The 26,556-nt window shown below is 44.8% G+C and overlaps 1 protein-coding gene across 1 annotated transcript; it reads left to right on the top strand.

Moving 5' to 3' along the window:
- The first annotated feature begins 1,096 nt into the window (after positions 1 to 1,096).
- Positions 1,097 to 26,556, top strand: CCZ1 (CCZ1 homolog, vacuolar protein trafficking and biogenesis associated). The gene is made up of 15 exons (XM_070566254.1): positions 1,097 to 2,258; positions 3,160 to 3,257; positions 3,350 to 3,443; positions 3,731 to 3,808; positions 4,214 to 4,261; positions 4,849 to 4,932; positions 6,314 to 6,489; positions 10,828 to 10,909; positions 12,765 to 12,826; positions 13,120 to 13,231; positions 17,563 to 17,596; positions 18,244 to 18,361; positions 24,461 to 24,619; positions 24,911 to 25,038; positions 26,210 to 26,556. Exons 1-15 carry the CDS (start codon positions 2,139 to 2,141, stop codon positions 26,263 to 26,265), a joined length of 1,449 nt encoding a protein of 482 aa, XP_070422355.1. The 5' UTR covers positions 1,097 to 2,138; the 3' UTR covers positions 26,266 to 26,556.

Raw genomic sequence — 26,556 nt, 5'->3', positions numbered from 1 at the left:
CACTTACCACCTAGATGCTCAGGTGGCTATGGCTACTCCACTGTTGCTGCATTGTGTTTGACACAGAGGGGAACTCTGCAAGACTTGCCACCTCCCCCAGCTCCATAGGGAAGCTAGATACACACCCTCTCTACTCTGAGATCTCCAAACATATCTAGGTGTCTATCATCATTACTCCACACACTTTGCACCCATGCACACCCTAGGACCGTGCTAGGAGAGGGGGATGCATCAATGTCTATTTTCTTGCTGCCTTGCCCTTTGAAACTTAAAAGCATTTTGAATTCTGGGTTTGTTGTTTGTTTTGTTTTATTTTTGTATCACCTTCCTCCTGTGGCAATTAATGCAGCAATTAATGAATGGGGCAGAGGAGACAAAGCATGTAAGGAAGTAGAGGTGTGCTGGGGAGAAATCTTGACCAACACTATAAAATGTCATCTCACCACAATTGTATAGTAGTTTGTACTGACAAAGTGCTTTTCTTTCTATCATTTAATGCAATACTTGCAATAACACTGCGAGGCAGGTATTAACCTCATTTTACAGATGAGGAAACTGAGGTGAAAGAAGTTAAGGGATGAGTCAGAGGTCACACAACTGGTAAATGGCAAAACCAGAACTAAAACTCAAAACCACAACTAAACCCTGGGCTCTTTCTCTTCCAGAAGCATTTGCTCTGAGATGGAAGAAACACTTCAACTTGGAGTTTTCAAACTATGCTCCCTGGAATCCCAGGGTCCTGGGCAGGTGCTGTAGGGTCCCCAAGAGAGACGGGGATGGGGGGTAGCTCCTGGAAAAGGCTAGAGGAAGGTACATTTAGGCCTCAGTCCTACCACTTGGGCTCTCACTCAAACACGGTAACTGCATCGATTTTATATATTAGAAGTCCCCATAGACTTTTGGGGGATAAAAGGGGAGAAGCAGATTCTGCTACCTTAACAGTTCTTGAAAATTATTACTCTGTCAAAACAAGTCTTTCTGAAGGAAGAAAGTCATACACTTAGAGCAAGCTAGTTGGGACAGTCTTGCAAGAGCAAGTAATGACAGTAATCAGTTGTTGAATAAATGATTAAGGGCAGGCACCATACATACAATTCACAGTCCCATTTAATTCTTAAAGCAAAATTCCTATCAGGCAAGCATTTACTATTAGTCATTTTACAAACATGACATAGAGACGGGAGAAAGGCTATGTAATTTGTCTGAAGTCTCACACCTAGTGAATGATAGAGCTAGGCTAAGTACAGCTCTGTCTCACGTCCAAATTCCAACGCATCACCTCCCTAAACGTGAATGTCTATTCTGCTAGGGTGGATAAGGGGTCCTGTTTCTAAACTTAATCCGGGACAGACGAGACAACCTAAACCAAGGTCTTCCTGAGTTTGGCCAAGCGGTCTGCTGCAAGGGCTTGAATCCCCAAATACAGGAGCTGTTCCAACTGTGTCACCATCCACAGGACCCAAAGGCCAGTGAATCCTAACAGCTGGAAAGGGCGATGCCCTCCGCGCCAAGGTCGGGCACTGGGCGCTCTGCGGAGATCGCCGCGCTGGCCCCGCTTCGGCCACACACTGCGCCTGGCCCAGGCCAGCGCCTCCAGATCCTGGGCCATCCTCCTCCCCGGAGCCAGACGAACTGGAGGAAGGCGCCAACGCCGTCGGTCTAGTTCGAACCAGCGGTCACGAGGGGTCTCACACAGGGATCCCAAAAACCCCATAAGTAGCCGGAGGGACCCTGCGGATGATGTAAGTGGCAAATGGCCCAGCTGAATGCACGTCCGCCCCAGAACGCGTTCTTTCTGCATCTGCACACTCACTTCTCCAAAAAACCATGCCCGTTCAAATTGTCCTTAAACACGCAGCCCTCGCCTTGCGCCAGGGCAGAAATCTGGCAGCAAACAAACAAACAAACAAAACATTTCACCTTAACTCTTATTTAAGAAAAGCACCTGCCCAGGGCGGCATCAAGGGGAACAGACCGACCCGCGCGCTCCAGGAGCGGACGGAGGGCTGCAGAGTCTCCTTCCGGGCCGGCGGCGACCACTTCCGGGGCGCCCGCGAGCGAGGCGGAAGTGCGGTCTCCTCGCCGCGGCGGTCTCTGGGCGGGCAGAGGGAGGCTCCCGGGGCGGGGGCCGGGCCGGGATGGCGGCAGCGGCGGCCGGGGCGGGGGCCGGGGCCGGGACAGCCCAGGAGAAGCAGTTCCCGCCGGCGCTGCTGAGCTTCTTCATCTACAACCCGCGCTTCGGGCCGCGCGAGGGAGAGGTACGCGGAGCGGGGCCGGCGGCCGGGGAGGGCCCGAGGCCGGGGGGCGGCTGGCCGGCGGCGGGGCCGGGAGCCGCGGGGTGTGCCCGGGAGGCGGCCCCGGCCCGCCCAGCGCCGGGCAGCACCTGTCACTCTGCCCTCCTCCAGCGGCGTTTCCCGAGGCCGCGTTGTGCCAGGTGTGGCCAGGGGCGGCGGCGGGGGCCAGGCGACGCAGGCAGGGGCTGCGATCAGCGCCTGTTCATCAGCTCGATCGCTCCACTCGGGTTGACTCTCGTCTCTTTGTATCCATCCTGGGTGATTAAAATTAAGTTTGTATCTTTTTTCCTGCAAGTCCGCGATTGGAAGCGTGGCACAAGAGTAGCCCTGAAAGAATGCGGGCTTGGAGGAACCCCGGAAAGTTTTTTTCCGATTTAATTAAAAAATAAATTCCAGGGGTTTGGTTTGTTTGGTTTTTAGGTGGGGACGGTGACTTCCTCAAAGGATGTCCGGAGGTTTTGCTGGCAGCACATCACGGTCCTTTTAAAGGCTGTCAGTCCAAATGCCCGTGAACCTGCTGGGTTCAGTTTGTGGGGAGGCGTCTGTCTGCACGCACGCGTGCGCACACGCTTATCTTTCACAAGCTTTGGTGTATTACAAATTAGTATTTGAGAGGAAAGAAAGCAGAGTTTTCGGAGTGCCCCTTCGGATGACATGATTTATTGGGTATCAAAATTGCCTTTCAGGCTGGTGGGCGGTATTTACACAGCGAGGAGATAATTCTTGTTTTTCTAAAAAGGGCTTTGGTTTGGTTTTACGGTTCGCGTGTGTGACATGAGAGGTTGACATGAAACTTGGCATTTTCAACGGCTGAGATGAAAAAACGCTTCTATTAATGTTGGGATTCTGTCTCTTCGTACTTTAGGAGGAAAATAAAATTTTGTTTTATTATCCAAACGAAGTCGAAAAGAATGAAAAAATTAGAAATGTCGGATTGTGCGAAGCTATCGTGCAGTTTACGAGGTAACGCCTGTAAATGTGCTTTTGCCGAACTCAGTGATTCTTACCACTTAGGCTGAGAATTGTCCCCAACATATTCTTTTCACCTTTTTTAGGACCTTTAGTCCGTCAAAACCCGCGAAATCTTTACATACCCAGAAGAACAGACAGTTCTTCAATGAACCGGAAGGCAATTTCTGGATGGTCATGGTATTTACATACACAGTACATCTTCTTGAATTTGCATAGCAAAGTTATGGGCGATCTCTACTGTTAGAAATTTAGGAAAGTCCTCTGACTGTTGCATCAAAGTAAAATTACGATAAAGTTAGTTGCAATTTTAAAGTCAAACTCCTATTTGATGTATTTGTTCTTGGGGCTGTTTTAAGAAGTTGTGTTTTTGGTGTGGTGACATGTTCAAGTTTTTTAATTTAGGGGAAAACTGAAAATACATATAGTTGATTCATTGTGTAACTTCAGTTTATCAAACTTTGTAGGTTGTCCGGAATCCTATAATTGAAAAGCAAAGTAAAGATGGAAAACCAATTGTTGAGTACCAAGAGGAGGAACTGTTGGTAACACGTCATTTTTTATTTATTTTTAGAAAACAATTTGTCACAGAATATGATGGGTGACTTACCTGGTCAAATTTAAGCCATGTCACTTTGGCAGAAGTTTCTCAGGGTACACATAGAGAAGTTTTATGTCTATTATTTACATTTGCACAATCTTGTAAAAATATATATGTACCCTGTCGCACTGATGCCTTCTACTAATTGTCTGTGTTTAAAGCCCTCCTAAATTTAGGCTTATTGGTTCATAATTGAATTTAAATACCTCTTATTTTCAGCACACAACTGTGGTGGGACCAGGTTTATAAGCATTATATTGCTTTGCCAAGAGTCACTGTCCATTGCTGTGCCATAGACATTTTTTCCCTTTGAATCGAGGTCCATGCTGTGTCTTTGTGTTTGTCGTAGGACAAAGTCTACAGTTCAGTACTCCAGCAGTGCTACAGCATGTACAAGGTAAGTGTGGCATTCTTTCCGAGTTGAGTCTGGCCAAGTATCCCTATTTACAGTGGTTGTTTAGAAATAATTCTTAATTCTTTAGATGACGGCAAGGTGACTCTGTATCTGTTTTAGGGGAGGAAATAACGGGGCCTTAGAAACAGTGTTGGGGTTTATGCATGTACTAATTCACTGACTATTGAGGCCTTCTCTGTTCCCAGCCTTGTGCTAGGAATGTATCCTCGTTAGTAAGCAAGGGGTCCATGTTCTTGAGGAAAACACAGACTGCCAATGTTTGTATGATTCGAGAAGTCTGGTGGTATTATTTATGTAAAGTGAAACTTAGGTACGAGTTGAGGTTAAAAAAAAGAAAAATCCCCCGAACAATTAGGTGATTTCATAAAAATGGTATCACTTAACAGTGTGTAAATTTTTGTGACTTACAACTCAGGCTTCCTCATGTAAATATTTTCTGTATTTAAAAGGAACTGTGGGATTAAATAAGCCAAATTAATTAATCTGAAAGAAAGAGATGAACTTGTTATACTGCAAAATTGGAGGCATAGGAAATTGACATTTTTTTTTTAAATCTTTTACACCGTTAGCTTTTTAATGGTACATTTCTGAGAGCCATGGAAGATGGAGGTGTCAAGCTCCTCAAAGAAAGATTAGAGAAATTCTTTCATCGGGCAAGTATTTTGAATTTTATTTATGATCTTAGTAGTGTTCAAACAGACTTTTAGAAAAGTACAGACAAGTTTGTTTCTCATACACAAAAGACCTAGAACTTGAAAGTGGCAGAGAGCCTAAGAGATATCGTGGCAAGATCAGACAGTGAGGAAACTCGCTCAGCTTGCACTCTGGCATCTCTTTCCAGTGTTTCGTGTGGGATCAGAGCATCCTGCCGTTTGTGCGCAGCTCCTTAAAGCATCTCGGAGACATCCTTTGTCTTCCTCCTTGTTCCACCTGCATCGGTCAGTGTGGGCTTCCTCAAAAGCAAGATGACTGTGTGGTAGATTGCTAATTAGCCAACTCTGAACTCTTTACCTGCGTTGCACATTCTTATGAATCAATTCTGTTCACTCAACAGGCATAATCCATAGTGCCTCCAGTAAAAGGTTGTGGCTGTGACACAGATGCTGTCACATGAGTAACACGAGTGTGATTTTTCCCACGTGGTAAACGAATGTCCCTAGAGAATTGCCATTCTCCTTTGCAGTAAATTGAATTTTACATATCTCACCCTACCTCTGGTAAAGTTCAGTTTATCTGAAAGGAATAATTCTCCATTTATTTTCTCGCTAAACTACTTTTGATATCTATTTTTGAATTATTTTGTTTTTATGAATTATTTTTCTTTCTGCGTTTGTTTCTTCACGTTAATGACCATAATTATTCACTCTCGTGCTGTCTCCTGATTCCTCTTCTTATCTTCATTACTCTCCTGCCCATCAACGTTCTGCTGATGGATACAGCTGACCAAGTGTCCTTTCAACGTGATTTTAGTATAAGATGGCACTGTCTGTCCATGACATTGTGTAGATCCCTAATGAGGTTCGTCAAATTTGAAGAGCGCTAACGTTAGGAATTAAAAATTTCAAAGAGAGGGGCTGGCCCCTTGGAAGAGTGGTTAAGTTCACGCGCTCCACTGCAGGCGGCCCAGTGTTTCATTGGTTCGAATCCTGGGCGCGTACATGGCACCGCTCATCAAACCACGCTGAGGCAGCGTCCCACATGCCACAACTAGAAGGACCCACAACGAAGAACATACAACCATGTACCCGGGGGGCTTTGGGGAGAAAAAGGAAAAAATAAAATCTTTAAAAAAAAAAAATTTCAAAGAGAAAAAGCACAACACTGAATAAACATTAACGAGTTATGTTTGAACTTTATATTTTGAAATTGGTACTGATTTCAAATCCACTTACCTGTGGCTCACCTACTTGTTGGTCTTGCCAGTGTGCAATCTGCTAGTATGTAACTGTACTCTAAATTAACTATTTTCGGTTGTCAAAGAGTCCTGTATTCATTGTACTAACAGTAAGTTTAATGCCCTATTTTTTCCTACAGTATTTGCAAACGTTACATTTGCAGTCATGTGATCTGCTCGACATTTTCGGTGGAATCAGCTTCTTCCCATTGGATAAAATGACTTATTTGAAAATCCAGTCCTTTATTAACAGAATGGAGGAAAGCCTGAGTGTAGTCAAATACACTGCCTTTCTCTACAACGATCAGCTCATCTGGTAGGTACATCCTAGGACCAGGCATGTAAAAGAAGAGAATCTTTTAGGATAATAAAAACAGCAATTATGGGCTGCTGGGTTGTCAAAAGTGGCGAAAATGTTCCTATCAGGTTACTTTTAGGAATCCTGTTTTTATTTTGATGTTTTCCCAAAAACATCTTCAAAGAAACAGTGTAGGAATTGTGGAAAGCATAATTTTCATACTGTCTTTTAAAGATGCTAGATTTTTAAAATATTCGAGAAGTTAAAAGTGCTGTAAAGCCAGGACATTACCCCACTGTCATCAGACTATGTTTGTGTCCTATAGTAGGAACAGAAACATAATTTCTTTGATGAAAACGTTGATACTCGAGAAGAAAAGATAAACTATTACTAAATGCTATCAGCTACCTAATACTAAACTCTAGACAAGCCGCGTGAATGTGCGTGAGGCTGCGTAGAGGATGTGGCCCCGAGAGCTGCGTGTGGACCCACGCTGTTGATCTGTGGCCAGGAGCGGTCTCCCTGAGACGAGTGGCTGAGGTGCAGGGGAGAGCGGCCGGCTGGAGTGCTGTCAAACGTGTTCACTTTTTACGTTTTGTTTACTGTATCCCTCTGCCTGAAATGAGGGGTGTGGCCATATTTTAGCAGTAAAACCTGAGTTGAGCTAATAGAAAAGGCGGTAATGGTCCCCTGAAGCCCATCCCCGCCCCTGCCAACATCTTGCAGCTCCATTTGAAGGAGAGAAGCAGGCTAAACTAAAGGAATTTGAATCCGTCTATTAAACAAGTTGATGGGTTTTCACGTAGAATTTGTTCTCTCCTGTAAAAACAACATAACAAATTCCAGATGAAAATGCGTCCTTTTTTTATGTTTCAAATTCCTTATCAGGCAACTTTATGCTGTATTAACTGGCCTTGCTCTGGTTGCTTTTATGATATTCACGCTATGATAGCAAAATGAAATTCTTAACTGCTGCTGTGAAAGCTTGAAGGATAGTTATCCAGAGTCCGGTCTGAGGAGGGAGCGGCCCCTCCACAGGTAGAAGTTACAGGGAGGCGCTGGGGAGGTTGCCCCCAGCCGTGGTAATAGGGACATAAAGGGGGGTGGGCCAGAAGCCAACATAGTCCGTGGCCTTGGTGCCCCTGGCAGAGAAAGGTAGCTCGGATTCTGCTGGCCTGACACAGCGTCAGCCCTGATGTGGGTGTGAACTCTGGGAGTGAGAAGGGTACGGGCCTTGAGCAAGAGGGCCCTCCTGGAGATCAGCGGCTCGTGCTGGGAGGCCCTGGAGCCGGCCTGGCCAGCAGGGTGGGGCTCTGGAAGCGTGGGCTCCCAGGGCCACCTGTTGCCCAACTCCCGGAGACCCTCTTGGCATCTTTGTCTTTGTGAATGACAGCCCCTGGAGTTGAGCAGTGCACAGCTCTGGTGGCTGCACGGAGCTGCTCTGTGGTTCCACTCCAGTATGCTGACAGGGAAGGGTTGGTTCCAGGCAGTCATGACCAGAAGGAACTTCAAGAAAATAGCACATTTTGAGAGGCAGTTGCTAGTTACAAAGCTGGTGTGTTTAAATACCAAGGAGGTATTTTATACTTCATGAACAGAGTACGTATTGACTCTTAGTCCTTGCTGTGTTGTTCTGAAATTACCTGATCGAGGAGAGAAGCATCTGTCTGTCCCAGCATGTGCCAGAACCTGGCTCCTTACGTGTCCCCAGTAAATGTTGACGGGGAGCTCAAAGCAAACGGTTAGTAGGAAATAGCTTACAGCTCCGTGTGGACTGCTGTGTTTAGTGGCGGCTTTGGTTTTGGCTGTGGCCACGATGGGGTTAGACTCCTGTTGGTAGGACGATGTCAGCTGACTTTCTTGTCCAGAGTTCTTGACCTACTTTTTGAGAGAATTTTCTTTTCAGTGAATTGATGTACTTTTCAGGGGTTAATGTTTTTATGAATAAATGCTTTAGATAGTTCTTAAGTTAATCAAAATTGACCATACTCTTGATCTTGGCTAGATTATTTTATATTCAATACATGACAGTAACATGTCTGTGTTAGAGAGTAAGCTGATCCTGGTGTGAAGGATTCTGCATGGAGTCGTGACCACTGTGTTCTTGGCAGTGCTTCCGCTGAAAGAAGTTCTCAGATAACTTGGTGTCACCCCCTGAGGGAGGTGCGCAGGCTCCTGAGCACAGCCGTGTGGGGTCTGCAGCGGCCGAGTCGCTGCTTCCCTCGGAGCAGCTGTGGGGGTCGGAGAGCAAACAGGGGATGCCCATTTAGCAGTGAAGTAAAAACAGGGCGCAGAGTTCCAGAAAAATCAGTCTTGACAAAGTGGTAGCATCTCATGCACACGAATGAGTCAGTTAAGATTTCAGCTGAAGAAAAGTTTTTGGTGGGTTTTTTTTAAAAGAAAAAAAAAATCACTCATGTTAAGTAACTGTATTTGAGAGACGTTGAGAACACTTGTACTTCTGGGCCCAAGTGGGCTCTTTCCTGTGCGGTGTGAACCATTGATCCAGGAGTCCTGGATCGTTTGGCCCTGTCAGTGCAGGCTTCTGTTTACTGTCACGCGATCTGACTTCATTGGTTTCTGCAGGGGAGCAGGCATAGGGATGGGGGTGGCAGATCTGGGGAGGGGTTGCTGTGGCCAGCGCTGATGGAGATCCTACGACCAGGGCAGGCCTCACCACAGCAAAGGGGGACTCTCCTACTGGGTGTCTTGTGCTCTGAACAGCTGGCTGCAACTTAACCTTCTTTTTAAATTTTCTATCCAGAAAGCCAACACCCAAGTATTTAATGCCTAGCATTAAATCTTAAGTGAAATAAAAAAATGAAGCCCTAAGCACAGTGCACAGAATAAGCAGTTAAGAAATGTTGTCTTCCATTTCCTTTTGGGGCTGTTTCTACTCGCTGTCGTCTGGTCTAGAACAGCTCCATCCGATAAGAGTGTGATGCAAGCCACATATATCATTTTAAATTTTCTAAGAGCTACGTTAAAATAAAAAGAAACTGGTGAAGTTCATAATAGATACATATTTTTAGCCCAATCTATCTAAAATATTATTTCAACATGTAAACGACAGTATTAAAAAAATTAAATCTGAAAAATCCAGTGTATATTACACTCATTTCGACTAGCCACGTTTCAGTGGTTTAATAGCCAGATGTGCCCGGTAGCTGCTGTTTTTGGAAGCGCAGCTCTATAAGGAATTGCCCAGTACGTAATTCTTTACATACTGTCTTTTACTTGGCATTACCCACCCCTCCCCACTGGTACTTTTTATTTGGTTCTTAAAAAGAAGGTAATATCCAGGCTTGTTTTGTTTTTTATTTTTCTCTTTCTCTCCCCTTATCTTAATTATTTCTGCAAAAGAAAAAATGAGTGACTGTCCGTGTGTTTGATTTGGAAATTCCATCTGCCTAGTTGGCTGCGAGAGTTTGGGAGTTGGGGCTGTCACAGGACAAGCAGTGAGGGTTCTGCTTCTCGGCACACAAGCCTGCGTGAGGGTGTAGGGCTCCTTCCAGTTGCGGTTCTGGACAAGACACGATGAGAACTGAGCCTCGGAAGAAGGGGTGGCAGAGGAAGAGGAGCGGGTAGGACAGAGCTGGCGGAGGCAGCCAGGCGCGCAGCAGCCGTTTGCCGAGACGAGCCAGACGTTTTCTGACGTTTGGCTTTCCTGGAAGACGAGAGAGCCTCGAGCATGTGTGGAGGCTTGGTTTACATCACGTTAGATTTCCTCACAGGATTGTTTCAGTTATCTTGAACAGAAAAACCTCACGTACAGACTCACCGTCTGTTTATAGCTTTACCTAACAAACTCATTTCCTGTGGAGTCTGACGCCTCCCAGCTTCTCAGCACATTTTCCACGTGCTACTTACTCTTGCCTCGTTTCACATTAGACAGTTTGCCTGAAAGTTTGTTCTTTCTCTTCCTCCTTTTTGCCCACACTGAAATCCAGAGAATTAAAATCCGCGTATGTTTCTGAGACATAGCAGGATCTAGTTCTCAGGATTTTCCGGGGTGCTGAGTGAAGGAATGTGGCCTTACGCATAACCCAGAAAGTGAAGAGAAATCCGCTGCCTGGCCTGGAGGTTGTGCTTGTTAACACTCCATGAAGAATGCTGCGTGGAATGCAGGCAGAGAATCCAATCCGTTGTGACTTTTTATTTAGAATGGCATAGAAAATGCAAGACCACACAGTAGTGGCCTTTGACAGGTCAGGGTAAAGTTCTGGTGCCGGGACTCAAGTGTAATTCATCCCCTTCTTGATACAGTGTTAAAAAAAGACGAACTTTATCATAGACCGATGGAAAGACAGAAGACCAATCCCAAACTTTTAACGCCATGCTTTTCCGATGTTTCAGGAGTGGATTAGAACAAGATGACATGAGAATTTTGTACAAATACCTCACCACCTCTCTATTTCCAAGGCATATTGAACCTGAGGTATGACTGGGTACTAATCTCTCTCTCCCTTTCTCTATATATGTATGTATGTATACACGTGTGTGCGCACACAAACACACAGACACAGGTTTGGGTGGTGGAGGAGGTGGGTGGAGTAACATGGTCGATGGGGAGGCTCTGATCTATGTTTTACATTACTGGTGTGACATTTGTTTAGTTGTGTATTACTCAGCACAGAAAACCATGTGTGTCAGCTCTTCCTCATTTCGTTACATTCAAATGCAATAGGAAAGGTGTGTTTTTAAGAGGAGCAGTTCATTGAGCCAAGGAAACATTGGGTTTTTAAGTAGGGTTTTGGGAAATCTGAAAATGTCAGGGATCTTTGACAAAACAACGGTTAATCCTGTGGGCTTTTCATCTGCAAACAGGAGATCCAATTTTGAGTAGATGTTGCATTGCCTGCCTGGCTTTTCTACTCTAGTGCTTAATTTCCCAGTTTTCTGCAGAGAACTGTAAATAATGCCACAGCGTTCTCCCCAAAGTATCCTTTTGTAGCTTTAATTAGGTCGGCAGTGAAAAGTGTTCATAGCCCATTGAGTTATCATTTGGCTCAGGTGCACACATGCGCACGCTTTCTCCCTCTCCCTCCCTCTATTTTTTAAGGCCATGGCTTGAAACAATGGGAAACATCTCTCTGATAAGAAATTGAATGCAAGGTTTTGAGCAGGACCTGGTCCCCTGCTTAGTTCCTTTCTGGGTAGTTTGAATACAGTGGCTCACATCTCTGGAGTATGTACCATATGCCAGACACCAGCAAACGTGCATTATCTGATGACATCCTGAGAACAATCCTAAGAGCTGGGTACCTTATCTCCATCTTGCAGATAGGATACCCAGGTTTAGGGGGCTGACATGACTTACCCAGAGTCACCCAGCTAGTAAGTCATGAGCCAGGACTTGATCTCAGGGTCTGCCTGATGCTAAAGCGCCTGCTTACAGCCGCATCCTCAGAAGGCTCACTGCAGGCGCTTTCCCATGTGTGACAGTGCTGTTGCAACAGAAAACTATTCGGTACCTTATTATGTGGCTAAAGAGCGGGGCTTGTAACATAGGAAGCTGCAATATACGACCTGGCGATGTGGACGTGGACACGTGAGGTCTTCTCCCTCAGGACAAACTGCATATCTGAGAGTTGGCTCTGCATTTCTGCTATTGGATTTACATTTCCAATCTTTAATTTTCAGTTATATGCTAAAATTTCGTATAGACCAGAAGAACATCAAAAATTTTTAGAAGAGCAACAAGTTTTCGCTAACATAACTATTGGATTTGGTTTTTGTTTTCCATTTTCTGTGCATGTGAAATGGTATATCTTCAGCCAAAGCAACTAGGAATGTGCTACAAATACAAATCTATGAGGAGGACGACGTCATGGCTAAAGACAGGGACTTTGACGTCAGACAGGCTTGGGTTTGATGCCTGGCCCTGCCACTTAGGAGCTGGGCACAGTGGTGAACTTCTACAGACTTCGGTTTCTACGTCTAGAAAATAGGAAGAGGGCATTCCCCACAGGGGTCCCGTGAGGTGAAACTAAGTAACTTATGCCATTGCCTGGCATGTGTTAACCACGTGGGAGATTTCAGCTACTGCCGTAAGAGGAACTAAACAGTATATGGAAGTCAGGGTGCGATGAAATTGTGCACGATAGTTCTGGTTACAATCAATGAGCTCTTTATGCACCTCTGTAATCCCCTCTCTTTTTGGTGGGGAGGAATATGAGAAATTGATACAGAAAAATGACATGGAGCCAAGTAGTAGAAAAGAGTGCTGTTTTTCAAAGCTTTGAAAGTAGAAAATCTGTTAAGTTGTTTCTCAACGTTAAATTTGTTTCCAGTTGGCCGGAAGAGATTCTCCGATAAGGACAGAGATGCCGGGAAATCTTCAACACTACGGAAGGTGGGACTTGTGTTCTCTGATATACAATATTGGACTTTATCATCTTTTTTGGTAAAGATAAAATCCTGAACACTGTACCTTTGTGCTAATTTGTTGACAATAATCAACAAAGGAACTTCTGTTGTTTCCAATGAATTGAGTGTATTACTTTACCATGTTCTGATTTGATGTTTTCCAAGTAGTGTCTAGCTTCAAAAAAATAGATACATATTAAGTAGGAATGTACCCTGTTTATATATTCCTGTTTATAATGTACCTGATTGAATCGAATCATCTCTGTGCTTGCTTTTCAGATTTCTTACTGGGCCCTTAAACCTTAATGATCCAGAAGCAAAATGCAGATTCCCCAGAATTTTTGTAAATACAGATGACACTTACGAAGCGCTCCATTTAATTGTTTATAAGGTAACAACTCTTTTTCCCTCCTGTGTTACAGAGTAATACTAAAGTAAGCCTTTCTTGCCTGTGTACATGAGTATTTATGCAAGCCTCTTAAAGGTTTCCCGGAACAGATGTTGGAAGTTCTAATTATTGTAAAACTCAAAACGGGTGCTCTTCTGGAATAGAATGCTTATTTTTAGCTCCTTGTAAACAGTTTTGTTTAGTGGTGAAAGAGTAACTGTCTAAGGTTATGACTCACAAACGCTTGAAGTCCTGTGTGCTCCAACCAGAAGCCATCAAAGGTCAGTGGTGCCTGTTAGATGCCTTTGGATGTGGGCCTGGCCACACGTCAGTGAACTCTGCTTTTGCTCTGATTTTAAAGCTGTTGTAACTCTGTAAGGATGGTTTTGTCAGGATGTTATGTTGTAAGCCTGTATACTTAGGTTGGTTTTTTTAAAGGCAGTTTTTGGTTCAAGAAAGAAAGCTGAGCATATGTATTTATCTTCTTTTTCACCTAAGAGTGCAATTATGTTTTAATGCGTAAAGGCTCAGAAATGATGCCCTGAGCGCACAGGAAGGAGGTGAACTTCAGAGGATGCGGGAATTCTGTATGGTCCTGGCAGATAGAAAGGAGGTTTGAGAGCGAGGGCGCACTGAGGCACCCTCTCCACTGACGTGTTGTACATGAACCAGTTGGCCACCCCCTTCCCCTTCCTTACACTCAGGCAGGCAGCTGAGCACCTGTCCCTGGGTGAAGACTGAGGGTCCTTTTAAAGAAAGTAAACAATCTGGAGAGACTTAGAGTAGCTAGTGTGGATGTCAGCACCTGAGCGTAAGGCCCTGCTCCTTCTGGAGTTGCCGTGTGCCAGCGTAACTGCTGCCCTCATCCTCCACTCGAGGCGAGGCCTCCCGCCCCGGTCAGCCCTTCTTCACTCTTAAGTATGATTGGAAGAACAAAGTAGGTCTTGAGAAACGAGAACGATTCCAGGAACGGAAGAGAACTTTTAAAAATTAGTATCCACAGAGATTAGAGAAGGGCATCTGTAAAACTGAAACAGGATGACATGAAAGAGTCGAGGTTATATTAAACTTAGGTTAATTGAAAATACAATTTTTTAAATTATTTTTTTATGTGCTAAGATATATAAAATAAAATTTGCCGTTTTAACCATTTTTAAGTGTACAATTTATTGACATTAAGTACATTCACAGACTTGTGCAACCATCACCACTATTTCCAAAACTTTTCTTCACCCCAAACAGAAATTCTGCACCCAATAAGCAATGACCTCTCAGTTCCCCTCAAAGATATAATTTTTCACATAAGAAATTTATTAAAAGGGTTAAAGATAAGTTGCCCTGCCCTAGAATATAAGGTAAGATGACAAGAGATAAAAATATGGAGGAAAGATGAGAGAAAGGATCAGTTCAGGAATGTTCATATCTGATTAACAAAGTGGGAGAGAGGGAATTAGTGAAGTGGTATTATGAGAAAATATCTAGCTGAAGAGGAGCACATTTTCTGGACTGAAAAGGCCCACTCAATGTCTGGTGCAATGAATAAAAAAGACCCACTCCCACCCACACAATGGGCAATTTTGGAAATTTGAAGAGAAGATCCTAGAACTTTCCAGAAGGAAAACCAGGTCACCTGTAAATAAAACTGGCTTTAGCAGTTTCCCTACCAGCACTAGATGTTAGGTGACAGCAGAAGGAAGACTTTCAAAGTTCTGAGAGAAGATGATTTTCAGTGTAGAATTCTTTGCCGGGCCAAACCATCAACCACCGATGAGCTCGAAGAAGGATGTATTAAACGTGAAAAGTCTCAAAAAGTTACCCCGCGCCCCTTTCTTGGGGTGTTGCATGAGGTTGTGCCTCACCAGAATAAGTAAGGAAACCAAGAAAGAAAATATCTTGGAATCCAGAACAATCTGTCTTACCCATGAGAACATTACAGGCAGGCTTGAGATGGTAGAGCTCTCAAGGTCTGCTGACGGTTACCCCCTCCGGTACTTTCATAAGGAAGCAGAGAAGGAGGGCTCTGTTCTGGGTGCAGGGGCTCCAGAGCAAAAAGACGTTTCATAAAATAGTATGATTAAGAGATTCAATTAAATGTGAGATGTAATAAAAAACGGCTAAAGGAGGAGAGAATTCCAGAGAAAATATACGGAAAGATGTGGCCTGAAAGTGAACCGAACTAAAGTGAGGCATAATTTAGAGCAGTAATTGGAGTAGGGAAAAGCCCATTTTTATATCAAGCTAAAATCGTTCTGCTCTGAATGACTCAGGAGTGAGACTTTGAACTCTTAAAGAAGGAAACATGAGCCTGGAACACTGTGTTCTTTATGGATTTCTGTTTTTAGAGTCAATCTATAGATGTAATTTTAGGAATGATAATGGTGTCATGGTTATCTTAAAGTGTTCTTATCTTTTTTTTAAACAACTTTATTGAGATATAATTCACATACCGTATAATTCACCCATTTAATGTATACAATTCAATGGTTTCTAGTGGCAAAGTTCGAGAGTCCCCAAACCCCCCCTCAGTTCTGACTCCAACTGCGAGTTCAGAGGGTCGCCAAGAACACCCTCAGGTTTAATAGTTGACTAGAAGGAATCACAAGGACTCAGAGAAGCCATTCTTCTCACAGTTACAGCTCATTACAGCCAAAGGGTACAGAGTGAAGTCAGCCCAGGGAAGAGGCGTGGGGGCAGGACTCCATTTATGGTGTTTCACTGGGGACAGCCCGTGGAGCCCCCCCCCCACCGTGTGGAAGTGCTGCTACGATCCTTGTCTCTCATGGATACCGGCTGAAATGTGTGTGGACTAAAGGATATGATGTGTGAGGTTAACGTGTGGTGGAGGGAGGTAGGCAGGGCAGGATTGTCCATGAATTGACCATTGTTGAGAAGGTGATGGTCCGTGGAGTTGATGTCTACCGTTCTAGGTACTTTTTAATTTATTTAAAATTCTTAAACTTGTAAAATAGAGGTCCACACAAAAATCAACCGGTGAGAGGCCACATCCGCACGTGCCTGATGGTAGATGTAAGGGGAGCAAGCTGGACCAGGCTTCCGTCCGGAGCGGTGCCGACGGTGGCACCCAGAGGTGCGCGTGTCCCCAGGAGGCCAGCACGACCCGTATCCACCAGGTGGTGCCTCAGAATGCACAGCCGGGGCCCAGTGTCCTGATACTGTAGGAGAGGCAGGAAGTTGGGGTTTTTGATATAAAATTAGTTGGTATCTAAGTCAAAGTTATTTTATACACAAAGAAAACACAAAATTTGTATGGAACTGGCTTGTAAGCCACTAATTTTGCATCCCCTGTCTAGTTATGATTTAGTTACAAAATGTTTTAGATATTGTGAACGGTGAGCGTGCAGAAGTGAAGTTATCGCTGATAGAGGTCGGGAGGTGGGCGTGGGGAGAGGTGCGGGCACAGCTGGGAACGTCACTGTCCTCACTTAGAAGGTAGCCATTAAGGAGCTGGTGCCCGGGACTGGCGGCAGGAGAAGCGAGTCGTCAGGCTGTGAGGTGCGAGTGCAAGACGACAGTGGCTGCAAGCCGCAGGGCTGGAGGGGGCAGGCGGGCAAGGGGTCCATCCATCCCGACAGGAGTGGAAGTCAGGACGATGTCTCAAGGGGACAGTGGTCGGTGTTATCTGAAGCGGTTAACAGTGGGGGCCTGGGGGAGCAGCCTCAGAGAAGGAGGTCTGTTGCCTTTTCATCAGAGGGCTATATGTTCTCTTCAAGCTTTTTTAACACTATACATTGCATTGATAAATTCAAACATTTTTGTTTATTTTTATTTATGGTTTTGGTGGTTGTAGGTTACTGTTAGTTGCTAATGTCATAACTGTAATATTTGCTATAATAAAAAGTGAGGCAAGGTGACAGTCATTTGCTGGGGTTTTTTTAAACTGTGTTAATGGAAATCGTCAAACACACACAAAAATAGAGACTAGAATGATGAATCCCCAGGTACCCATCGCGCCGCTTAATTAATTAATCATATGCTAATCTTTCATCTGTCTTCTCTGCATGTTTTGGGTTTTGCTAGGGCATTTTAAGTGGTCGTGCGTGTCATTTCATGCATAAATCCTCAGTGTGCGTCTCCTAACTCATCAGGGCCTCAGTTCTGACATAACCACTGTGCCATTAGCACGTCCGACCAAATAGGCAGCACTCCCTTGACGTCATCTCATCTCCAGTCCGAATCCAGATTGTTCCAGTTGACTAAAAAATACCTTTATAAAGTTGATTTGTTGAAATCAAGATTCGAACAGCGTCAGTGCATCGGGTTAAGCTTTCCTTTTTGTACCGTTTTGTAATCTTCGGTTTGTTTTCTCCTCCCAGGCCATGAGTGCAGCCGTGTGCTTTATGATTGACGGTAGGTACCCCTGTGTCTGAGTTCCGCCTGAGTAGAGAAGCCTTTTCTCTTTACAACAGACTGTGTTCTCTTCCTAAATGATACGTGTGTTGTCATCAGCAACACAGAGGCCATATTAAGCGCTATTGCCCCCTCTGGGCCTCTGCCATCTTGACTAGCTACTTCTAATATTTTTAAAGTCCTAGCTTGCCTGCTTGGCAGCGTTAGGACGCAGGCACCTTCCTGTGCCTCCTTGACTGAAATAACAGGAGTGCCTATCTCAGAGGGGGCTGCGGGGAGTAAACAGGGTACTGTTTGTAAAGCACCAGTGAGCACCTGGCCCATGAGTGCTGTGTAGTGTTTGTTAAGTGAATATTCGACCCCCTTGGTCTACTTGCGGTGGCAACCAATTTACCGCCCACGGGGCATGCTTAAATCAACACTCCAGTGAGATAGGTCTTTGACTCTTTTCCATCTTAAATATAAGTAATTTTGACTCTTCTGCTTCTCTTCTATTTGGGAGGGGAAAGGGCGTTCGATCATTTAATTACTTCCCAGATCAGTAAAGTTATAATTTGAATACTGTTGTTAAGACGGTAAAATAAATATTGACCTTTTTAACACAAAGTATTGTAACACTGACTGGTATTTTTTAAATTACTTGTTAGCCTCTATACAGCCTACGCTGGATTTTTGCCGAAGACTGGACAGCATTGTTGGGCCCCAGCTCACAGTACTGGCATCTGACATTTGTGAGCAATTTAACATCAACAAAAGAATATCTGGGTTTGTACTTTGCTTTGTGTTTACTTTCATAAAACAGCATATAACTGGTTTTGGAAGATTAAGGGTGGTTTTTACTTAAGAATTCAGACAATATTAACATCTGTGTTTTCTCTGAATCCAGAGAACAAATGTGCTGTTCAGTGCTGTCTGAAAAGCGTCCTGGGGAACTGCTCCTGGGGTTTCTGCCCCACACTGAGGGCTGGGGCCGGGTCATGTTCATACACTCCCTCAGCTCTCCCCTCATCGTGGCATGCGTGTCTGGGGTGAAGTGTGCTAGCTACGCCTCTGGCATTGGCCTTGTGAGTACCATTCAACATCCCACTTGGCCAGCCCAGGCTGAAATTCACCCTGGCGGTAGTCACCAGCAGAGTTTGGCTTTGCGTACACCGAAAGCGCTGTGCGTCTTGTGCAAAAATGTCTGGGTGGAGTTGGCTGTGATGGAAGCCGTTGGGCATTGGCAATGAGTCCGGGGCCTTGGAAGGCTCTAGGCCGGGTATCAGGAGACTCGAGGTTAAGCTCGCCTTGGTTCCAAGAACACCGTGGAAACTCACTGAACCTCTTTCTACTTTCTTCTCAATGTAAAATCGAATTACTGTTAAAGTGACTAGATGGAAAGTACTTTGAGAAATAGAAGCCCTCTTTGTATGGACTTCCCGTATGTTTGCGAAGTTACTGGAATGCTGTGGTTTGATATCTAACCTTGTGTTTGTAGTGATCATGTTGTATGGATGTCTATATAAGCACCAGCCCGTAGCCAGGTCGCAAACAGGCTCCGGGTGAAAGGCCATTTGGGTTTCGTATGTGTGTGTGGACTGTGCCTGGACAGCATACCTAGTGTGAGGAAAGATACGGCCGAGAAAGGAAAGTGCCTGACCACCTTACGTCTCGACAGTGCTGCTTAATCCTTCAATGTTTTCACGCGAACCTGCCAGATTCCCTTTCTTGAAGGAGGCGTAAGTGAGTTAAATCTGTGTGGAGTCATGCGAGTGACTCTTATGAGTGGAGAGTGAGAAAGTGTGATTTCCTCTGTCCCCAGACCCCGGGGAGACCACTGGACTTGTGAACTCCTCTGCCCCTGCTTTCGATAGATGTGGTGAATTTCGAGTAACTCATAAACAGATATCCAGAGGGACACTTGCTGTCAAGCACCTTCTATTTTGCAAATAAGATTAACTCTCGGGACCGGCCCGGTGGCGCAGCAGTTAAGTGCGCATGTTCCACTTCTCAGCGGCCCGGGGTTCGCCGGTTTGGATCCCGGGTGTGGACATGGCACCACTTGCCACACCATGCTGTGGTAGGCGTCCCACATATAAAGTAGAGGAAGATGGGCAGGGATGTGAGCTCAGGGCCAGTCTTCCTCAGCAAAAAGAGGAGGATTGGCAGCAGATGTTAGCTCAGGGCTAATCTTCCTCAGGAGGGGAAAAAAAGGTTAACTCTTCTTGGGATTGTACAGAACAAAGGAGAGGCCCTTGAATATTCATTATCCTCTCATCAGGAAGCAGTTTTCTCTCTGATATTTTATTAGGAAAATTTTCAAACATAGGAAGGTTGAAAAAATAGCTCACGTGTACCCCCACACATTTTGCTATGTGTGTTTTCACACACATGTGTCTTTCTGACTGTTAAGAGAAGCGCTGTACAGTATCACTAGACCTCTGGGAAGAAAAGGGAAATTGGAAAACTTGATAGTGAAATAAACTGCACACAATTCAGGGGCATGCCCAAGAAGAGAAATTCTAGAATCGTAGTTGTTTTTATGTTTGAAAGTTGACCTTAAGATGGTTCTTGGTGCATCTGAGATTTTATATGTAAGGAGCTAGTGCTCGCCAAGCCATAAATATCAGCTGACTAAAGAGAAAAGCTTTTGAGTACACAAGATAATGTGCTTTTCTTCTGGGAATCTTTCTAACCTAAATCCCAACCATTTACAAACCGGTCATGGGGCCTCCAAAACTCATATCCCAGAGAAAGTAGAGGCAGCCTTGAAGGAGGAAAGAAGCCCCCAGTGGCAGCATCTCCAGGGCACTGTTGAGGGCATGGAGGCTGCTGTGTCAGCCGGCCGTCCTGATCCCAGAGGCCAGTTGGGGACCGCTGTGCCCAGCCTGTTCTCTCAGCCACAGCCCCCCGCAAAGGGCGCTGCTCAGGCCTAAAGGTTAGTGTTGGATCCACAGTCGTAAACGGCAGCTTGTGGAACTGAGGTCGACTCGTTCAAGCATGGCATGAAGGAAGTTTGTTTCGTCCTCACTTTCTCTTAGTTTGTGTGACACCTCAATGTTTTTCTATTCAAGGACTTATGATTCAATTATTTTTGCATTTTTTCTTTTTTGAGAGTAATTTATGCCCTTAATTTTTAAATTCAGGAATATCAGCATTGGAAATCTTATCTCATTCGGTTTCTGTCTGTCTAGACTCGTACACATATATAAACAGTGACATATACACGTGGCGTCTTCCTCAGGGCTCTTGAAAAACAGATCATGCCGTCAATCTGTAGCTTTTAAAAAAAAATATGGTACAAACAGCAGTTTAAACCAGTAAATATGGGGCCACCTTATTCTCTTTATTGGCTTCATGGCGTCTGATTGGCTAGATGTGTGCTCTTTGCTTAACCATTCTCCCATTTAATGGGTAGTCTCCTTATGGCTGTTAGTGTTATAAACAGTTGTGTACTGCACAATCTAGGACTCACATCTAATTATCCTCTTAGGCGAAATCCCTAGGGTTGAGTTCTGGGGCGAAGGGAACGCGCATTGCCCGGGTGGATCCCTGCACGGAGCTTGGGCTGGCTTAGACTGCCACCGGTGCCCGCAGCGCTCCTCCGGGCCCTCTGTATTTTGACAGTCTGACAGGGGACACTGGTGGGGGGTGGAGGGGGCATCGCTTCATCTGTTTATTGGCGTTTCTGTCTCTTCCACAAACTGCCCGTCATGTCCTTTGGCTCTCGCCGTTGAAGTGCTTTATCTTTTTTTCTTTTCCATCAATACTCTTAATGCAATACCTTTTAGTCATGTCACATCTTCTTTTCTTTAACTTTACTGTTTTTTGTAATACACAAGTTTAGGATTTATACATAGTCAGTTTTAGTAATTATTTCCTTCAGATTTCTATCTTTAGTGTCATACTTGCGGCTTCCCACCCCGTATTATAAAAATATCCCATTTTTGTCTCTGGTGTTTTTATGGTTTTATCTTTTGTGTTTGAATCTTTAATTCACCTGGAATTTTTAAGGGTTTGAGGAAGGGCTCTATCTTAAGCTTTTTTCCCCAAAATTGTTAGTTTTCTGAACCTGAGACTTTCGTTTCGATTTCTTCCACATATGCCTATTCACTAACCAGTTCTAATACTAAATTTGGACAGTGTGAGGAACAGGAAGTAAAAAGTTATTAGAAAAGGAAGCTTTCCTGGGAGGAATTTTTTTAATAATCTGTTTTAATCGGTCTTTTTGAATAAATCTGTAGAACAACCCAGTTGCTTATGAGGTTGACCACGCTGGGATTCCAGCCGGAAGTAGAGTGCAGCCAGTGGCAGCGAGGGTTGGTGCCGATCAGACCAGGAGTGGACACAGGGAGCAGGAGGAGCGTGGGGAGGGACCCGCCAGCCCTGGCTGTAGTCCGGTGGGGGTGTTAGGGTAGAGCAGGGCGAAGGGGGGCTTCTTTCCCGGGCAGAGTTAGCGCGCCTTCCAAGCTCGCTTGCTGATTACTCTAGAGAGGCCCTTTCCAGGAGGAAAACTCTAATGTGTGACTCGTAAACTGAGACCAGTGTCCCTTCACACTATCCAAATCGATCAGTTCAGAATCCCGTTTTCACCTTTAGTCCAGTTTGACAAGTGAGGGATAGCCAGTAGCCATATTCATCTAGAAACCATTTATCTGGCAACCTTAGCTATCTGGAACAAAGCGCAGAACAAGGGAAAATCGCCAGATGGTCCGGGTGTCCCCACCCAGCCGGCGAAGGCACAGGTGAATCTGTGAGCCGTTACGCGCTCTCGAACGTCTGTTGATGGCCTCCGTCGGCTCAGCGCTCCTAGTGACCTTTCCTGGCGTGCCTTTGAAGTTTGGAACGGTTTTCACATGCTGGTCCTCAAACAGTGAACTCTCCAGCATCTCAGTGAAAGTGATGCTATTTACTCACAGAGGGCTCCCCGTCACCTCCCACCAATCCTAGTTCCTGGGGTTTCAGCCACTAGTGGAAGAAAAGGGCAAAGGGATGTGAAGGAAGGGTTGACTGGAGATCTTTCTGAAAAAGCTAGTGGACACAGACTGGAAAGGCACAGAATGTAACCAGTGAAGACAGCCCAGCTGTCCACGCCCCTTGGGGACATCCTCACCGCTGCGGGGCTTTCTCCAGCAGACTTCACAGGCCGCCGGGAGGACTTCTGTCTGGTTTCCCTGGGTTAGTGTATCCTCTGTTGACGTACTCAACTGCTTAGCAAGTTCTTTTTTAAGAGGGCAAGAAATTTGTGTGATTTTGTTTGGAAAAAAATGCTTTCGTGGTTAAAAGAGCCAAGACTCACAAGCTTTTTGGAAAAGATACCGGTAAACGTGGCAGCTGCTGACTCTAAGCTGATACGCTGTGAGGTGTTAATTTGGATAACGAGTGAGCGTGTCGGATGAAAGTTATCCTTGCTGTGTTTAGTGCGAGCAGATCTCTTTTTTCTTTCATTAACAGTACACTGCAAGTAGCTCTTTTTCTATTTCTGTTTCTCTGTTATCCTCCGTGGAAGGTGGAGTGGAAAGAAGCCACGTTTGCCCGTCTGAACTACCTAAGTAATATTTTCTAATGTAAAGTTCCATCCGGGGGTACAAAAACAATCATTTTGATCTTCTTAGAAGAGTAGTTTACATATTATAGACAAGGGAACTAGGAAAGCCGTAGACAGTTTTTTAGGGTCAGACAAGACAGCCGGAACTCTAAGCCCCATTGAGGCTGGGGAGAAGTTTGTCTACCTAGACAACTAAATATCTTTCAAAACATCTTTGAAAATTTTCATCTTTCCAAACAGTTTTTCTTGTAGTTATACCTGCTTTTCTTAGTTTTAGGGGCCTATTAAAAACAAATTCTGGTTTTGTAAGAATTCTATTTTCATTTTCCTGGAAACTAAATCGCCCACATTCTTTCTTTGCCTAGAGGTAAAGTATTACAGTAGTAACCCGCTTACCCGGAGGCTGGGCTTCCGGCACCCCCAGCCCTCCAGAGCGTGGCTGCTAGCCCTGAAGTAAGCAGAGAAGGCTCTGAGCCCCCAGCGGCGGGCTGCTCGGGCTCTCCCTAGACTTGAGAGTGCAAATTGAGGGCGCAGGGAGAGTGAGGGAGGGGACGCACCCTGTGAGCTGTGTGGCCCAGCTGACTGGGCGGGTCCCTGAGGAATCACAGATTCTGGCCTGGAAGGCAGTGTCATGGCATTGCCCAGTCATTTAAAATAATAAAAAGATATATCCCAATTAAAGTGTTCATTATACTCCAGCAGAAAAGGCTAATATGTTTCAGAATGATCTTCGTTTATGATAATGAAAGTGTTGTTACTTATTGTGGTAAGCTTCGGTTCTGTGGCGTCGAATGCCACAGCCCTGGGGGACAAAAGAGATGTTTCTTTCCTAAAACAGGGGTCAGTCTTTGGGAGCTAAATATGTTTCAACTGCTCTACTCTCGTTTAAGCGGGAAAGCAGCATCAACTGTACATAAACATATGGCCGTGGCAGTGTGCCACTAAAACTTGATTTAGAAAAACAAGGCCAGGTTCGGCCAGGGCTAGTCTGCTGACCCCTCCGCTAGAAGATAAATGGCCTGTATTGATGTAGTTTGCATTTAAAAAAAAAAATTCAGAGAATAACTGTGTGATTGCCATTTATAAAACATTATCTTTTTATTGAGAAAATTATCACAGAATGGTTAAAATACTTTTGGTTTTTAAAAAATAAACTTCAGCTCTATGGAGCATTCCATCCATATTGACTACCCCATGGGTATCAACTAAGTTACTAATATGAGGCGCCTGTTACATCGTAACTGACAGATTCTTGATTGGAAGGCCCAGCCCTTGATGTAGCTGTATAGTTTGGCTATTCTTTCAGAATGTTACCATTTTAATGACTGTTTTCCCAGGTCTGAGAAGGAACCCCAGTTTAAGTTTATCTACTTCAACCATATGAATTTAGCAGAGAAAAGTACAATCCACATGAGGAAGACACCCAGTCTGTCCCTGACGTCTGTTCATCCGGACTTGATGAAGATTCTGGGTGACATCAACAGTGACTTCGCCAGGTAATTCACCAGCATCCCAAATTAGGTGTCCCCTTTCTTAGAAGAGACATTAAAGGCATCCTCTTCACAACCAAGTGACCCAGAGCCCCTTCAGAGGGGCTCACACTTGACCACCTTCCTGGGTGCCACTTCCAAACGGGTCATTAAGCCCAGAGGCCACTGGCCACTTGGACCTGACTCCCTGAACTTTTCAAGGGACTAGTTTCCTGTTTCTTGTTTTAGAATGTTTGTTTTTCACAATGTAGCCGTTTGTATAATAAACCATTGTGTCTTGAAACTCTTGTCTTACAGAGTGGATGAAGATGAAGAAATCATCGTGAAAGCGATGAGTGATTATTGGGTTGTTGGGAAAAAGTCTGATCAGCGGGAACTCTATGTTATTTTGAATCAAAAAAATGCAAACCTGATTGAAGTAAATGGTAAATAGGATTTTATATTGGAGCAGAATTTTAATGCTACTGATATTTAAAAACTACCTTTGCAATGTGCTAAGAAACATGCTAAATAGAACAAATCATGACTGTTGGGGTTTTAAGCAGATGCCTCTGTTGCATAAGGGAAGCCATTGTTTGTTACACTCTGTGTTTTCCTATAGCTTAGTTCCTTAAAAAAGTATGTGAAAACTTTCCTATTTCACAGGAAACTTGATAATGGCCTAAATTATTTTCTATCATGCCAAAAAAAAAATCCCACAGCTTTATATACTATGTTTTAAAATGTCCATTTCCATTTCCTGTGATAAAAACACATTTTGATGCAGAGCTGCCAGACTCGAGTGGCAGTTTACAGCCAGCTCTGTCTGTACATGAGCAGAATAACGCTGCCAGTTTCCTTCCGTCTTCCAGCCGAAGCCGTTGGTCTGGTCGTCTGCGCAGCGGGATCCCAACTGCTGCTCTCACTGTGCTAGCGGCCTTGTTGCCTGGAGGACAGGCTGGGGTCACCGTCACCGCAGCGGGCTCCCTTGCTGCTCTGCAGGAGCCCTGGAGCCCGGGGGGGGGGGGGCGGCCAGTGGCGGGAGTGCACCCCAAGTGCCAACTCTGAGAAAAGTTAGGGGTGAGCCTCCTTTTTCTGCGTCTGTCTTCTAGGGCAGATGCGATGTTCCCTCTTATTAAGGCTCGTATGAAGAGCTGTCCCCTTAGAGCCCTCCTCTCGTTAGGGGCTCGTGACACTGGGAGCTGAGGGGAGTCGAGGGAACGCTGCCTCGCTGGAGCACGATCGACGGTTCCAGGCGGCCGCTGCACTTAGCGTGTCGTGGCGTCAGATCTCTCCAGGTGTGAGAGGTCGCGCTCCTGGCACCCTGACCCCTGCTGTCTGAGGCACTTGGCGCGCTGGGCTTGCGCAGGCCGAAGGAGCAGTGTTTCACTGTGTTCAGTACTGTGGAAGTCTCATGAGCACGTTAGGCTTTTTTTCCCTTCTCTCAATTTGTTAGCATTTCCTACCTAGGCTTCTGAGATTAAAGATCAAAGTTAATGCAGACATTTATCTATCCCCAACTTTATTCCAGAAGAATTTACGGCACTAATACATATCATGGAACCTTTTAAGTGAAAACCCCTGTTCCTTACGCACTGTTTGCTGCTCTTTTTGCAGAAGAGGTGAAGAAGCTTTGTGCGACACAGTTCAATAACATATTCTTCTTGGACTGACTGAGGGTGGCTCGCCGAAACATCTCTTCCAAAACAACTGAGCAAGCGTTTTGTTCACCGCTGCAGGTTATTGGTCCTCTTATTGACTGGATTAATGACAACAGTAAAGCAATACTTGCTTTGAAGAATCAAATTTCTACTCAGTCTGATGATCCCGAGGTTTTTAGATTTTAAATATTTATGTGGAATTAATTAAAGGTAGTCAGCTACATCGCTATCATTCCATTCTTTTGACATTATGTGAATATTTTACTGGAAAATAAGACTAATAAATTGTTAAAGTTTTTAAAA

The sequence above is a fragment of the Equus przewalskii genome, chromosome 12 (assembly GCF_037783145.1).
Source record: "Equus przewalskii isolate Varuska chromosome 12, EquPr2, whole genome shotgun sequence".
Classification (NCBI taxonomy): Eukaryota; Metazoa; Chordata; class Mammalia; order Perissodactyla; family Equidae; genus Equus; species Equus przewalskii.
Note: the sequence above shows the minus strand (reverse complement) of the source record. Positions and strands in the feature narration are given on the sequence as shown.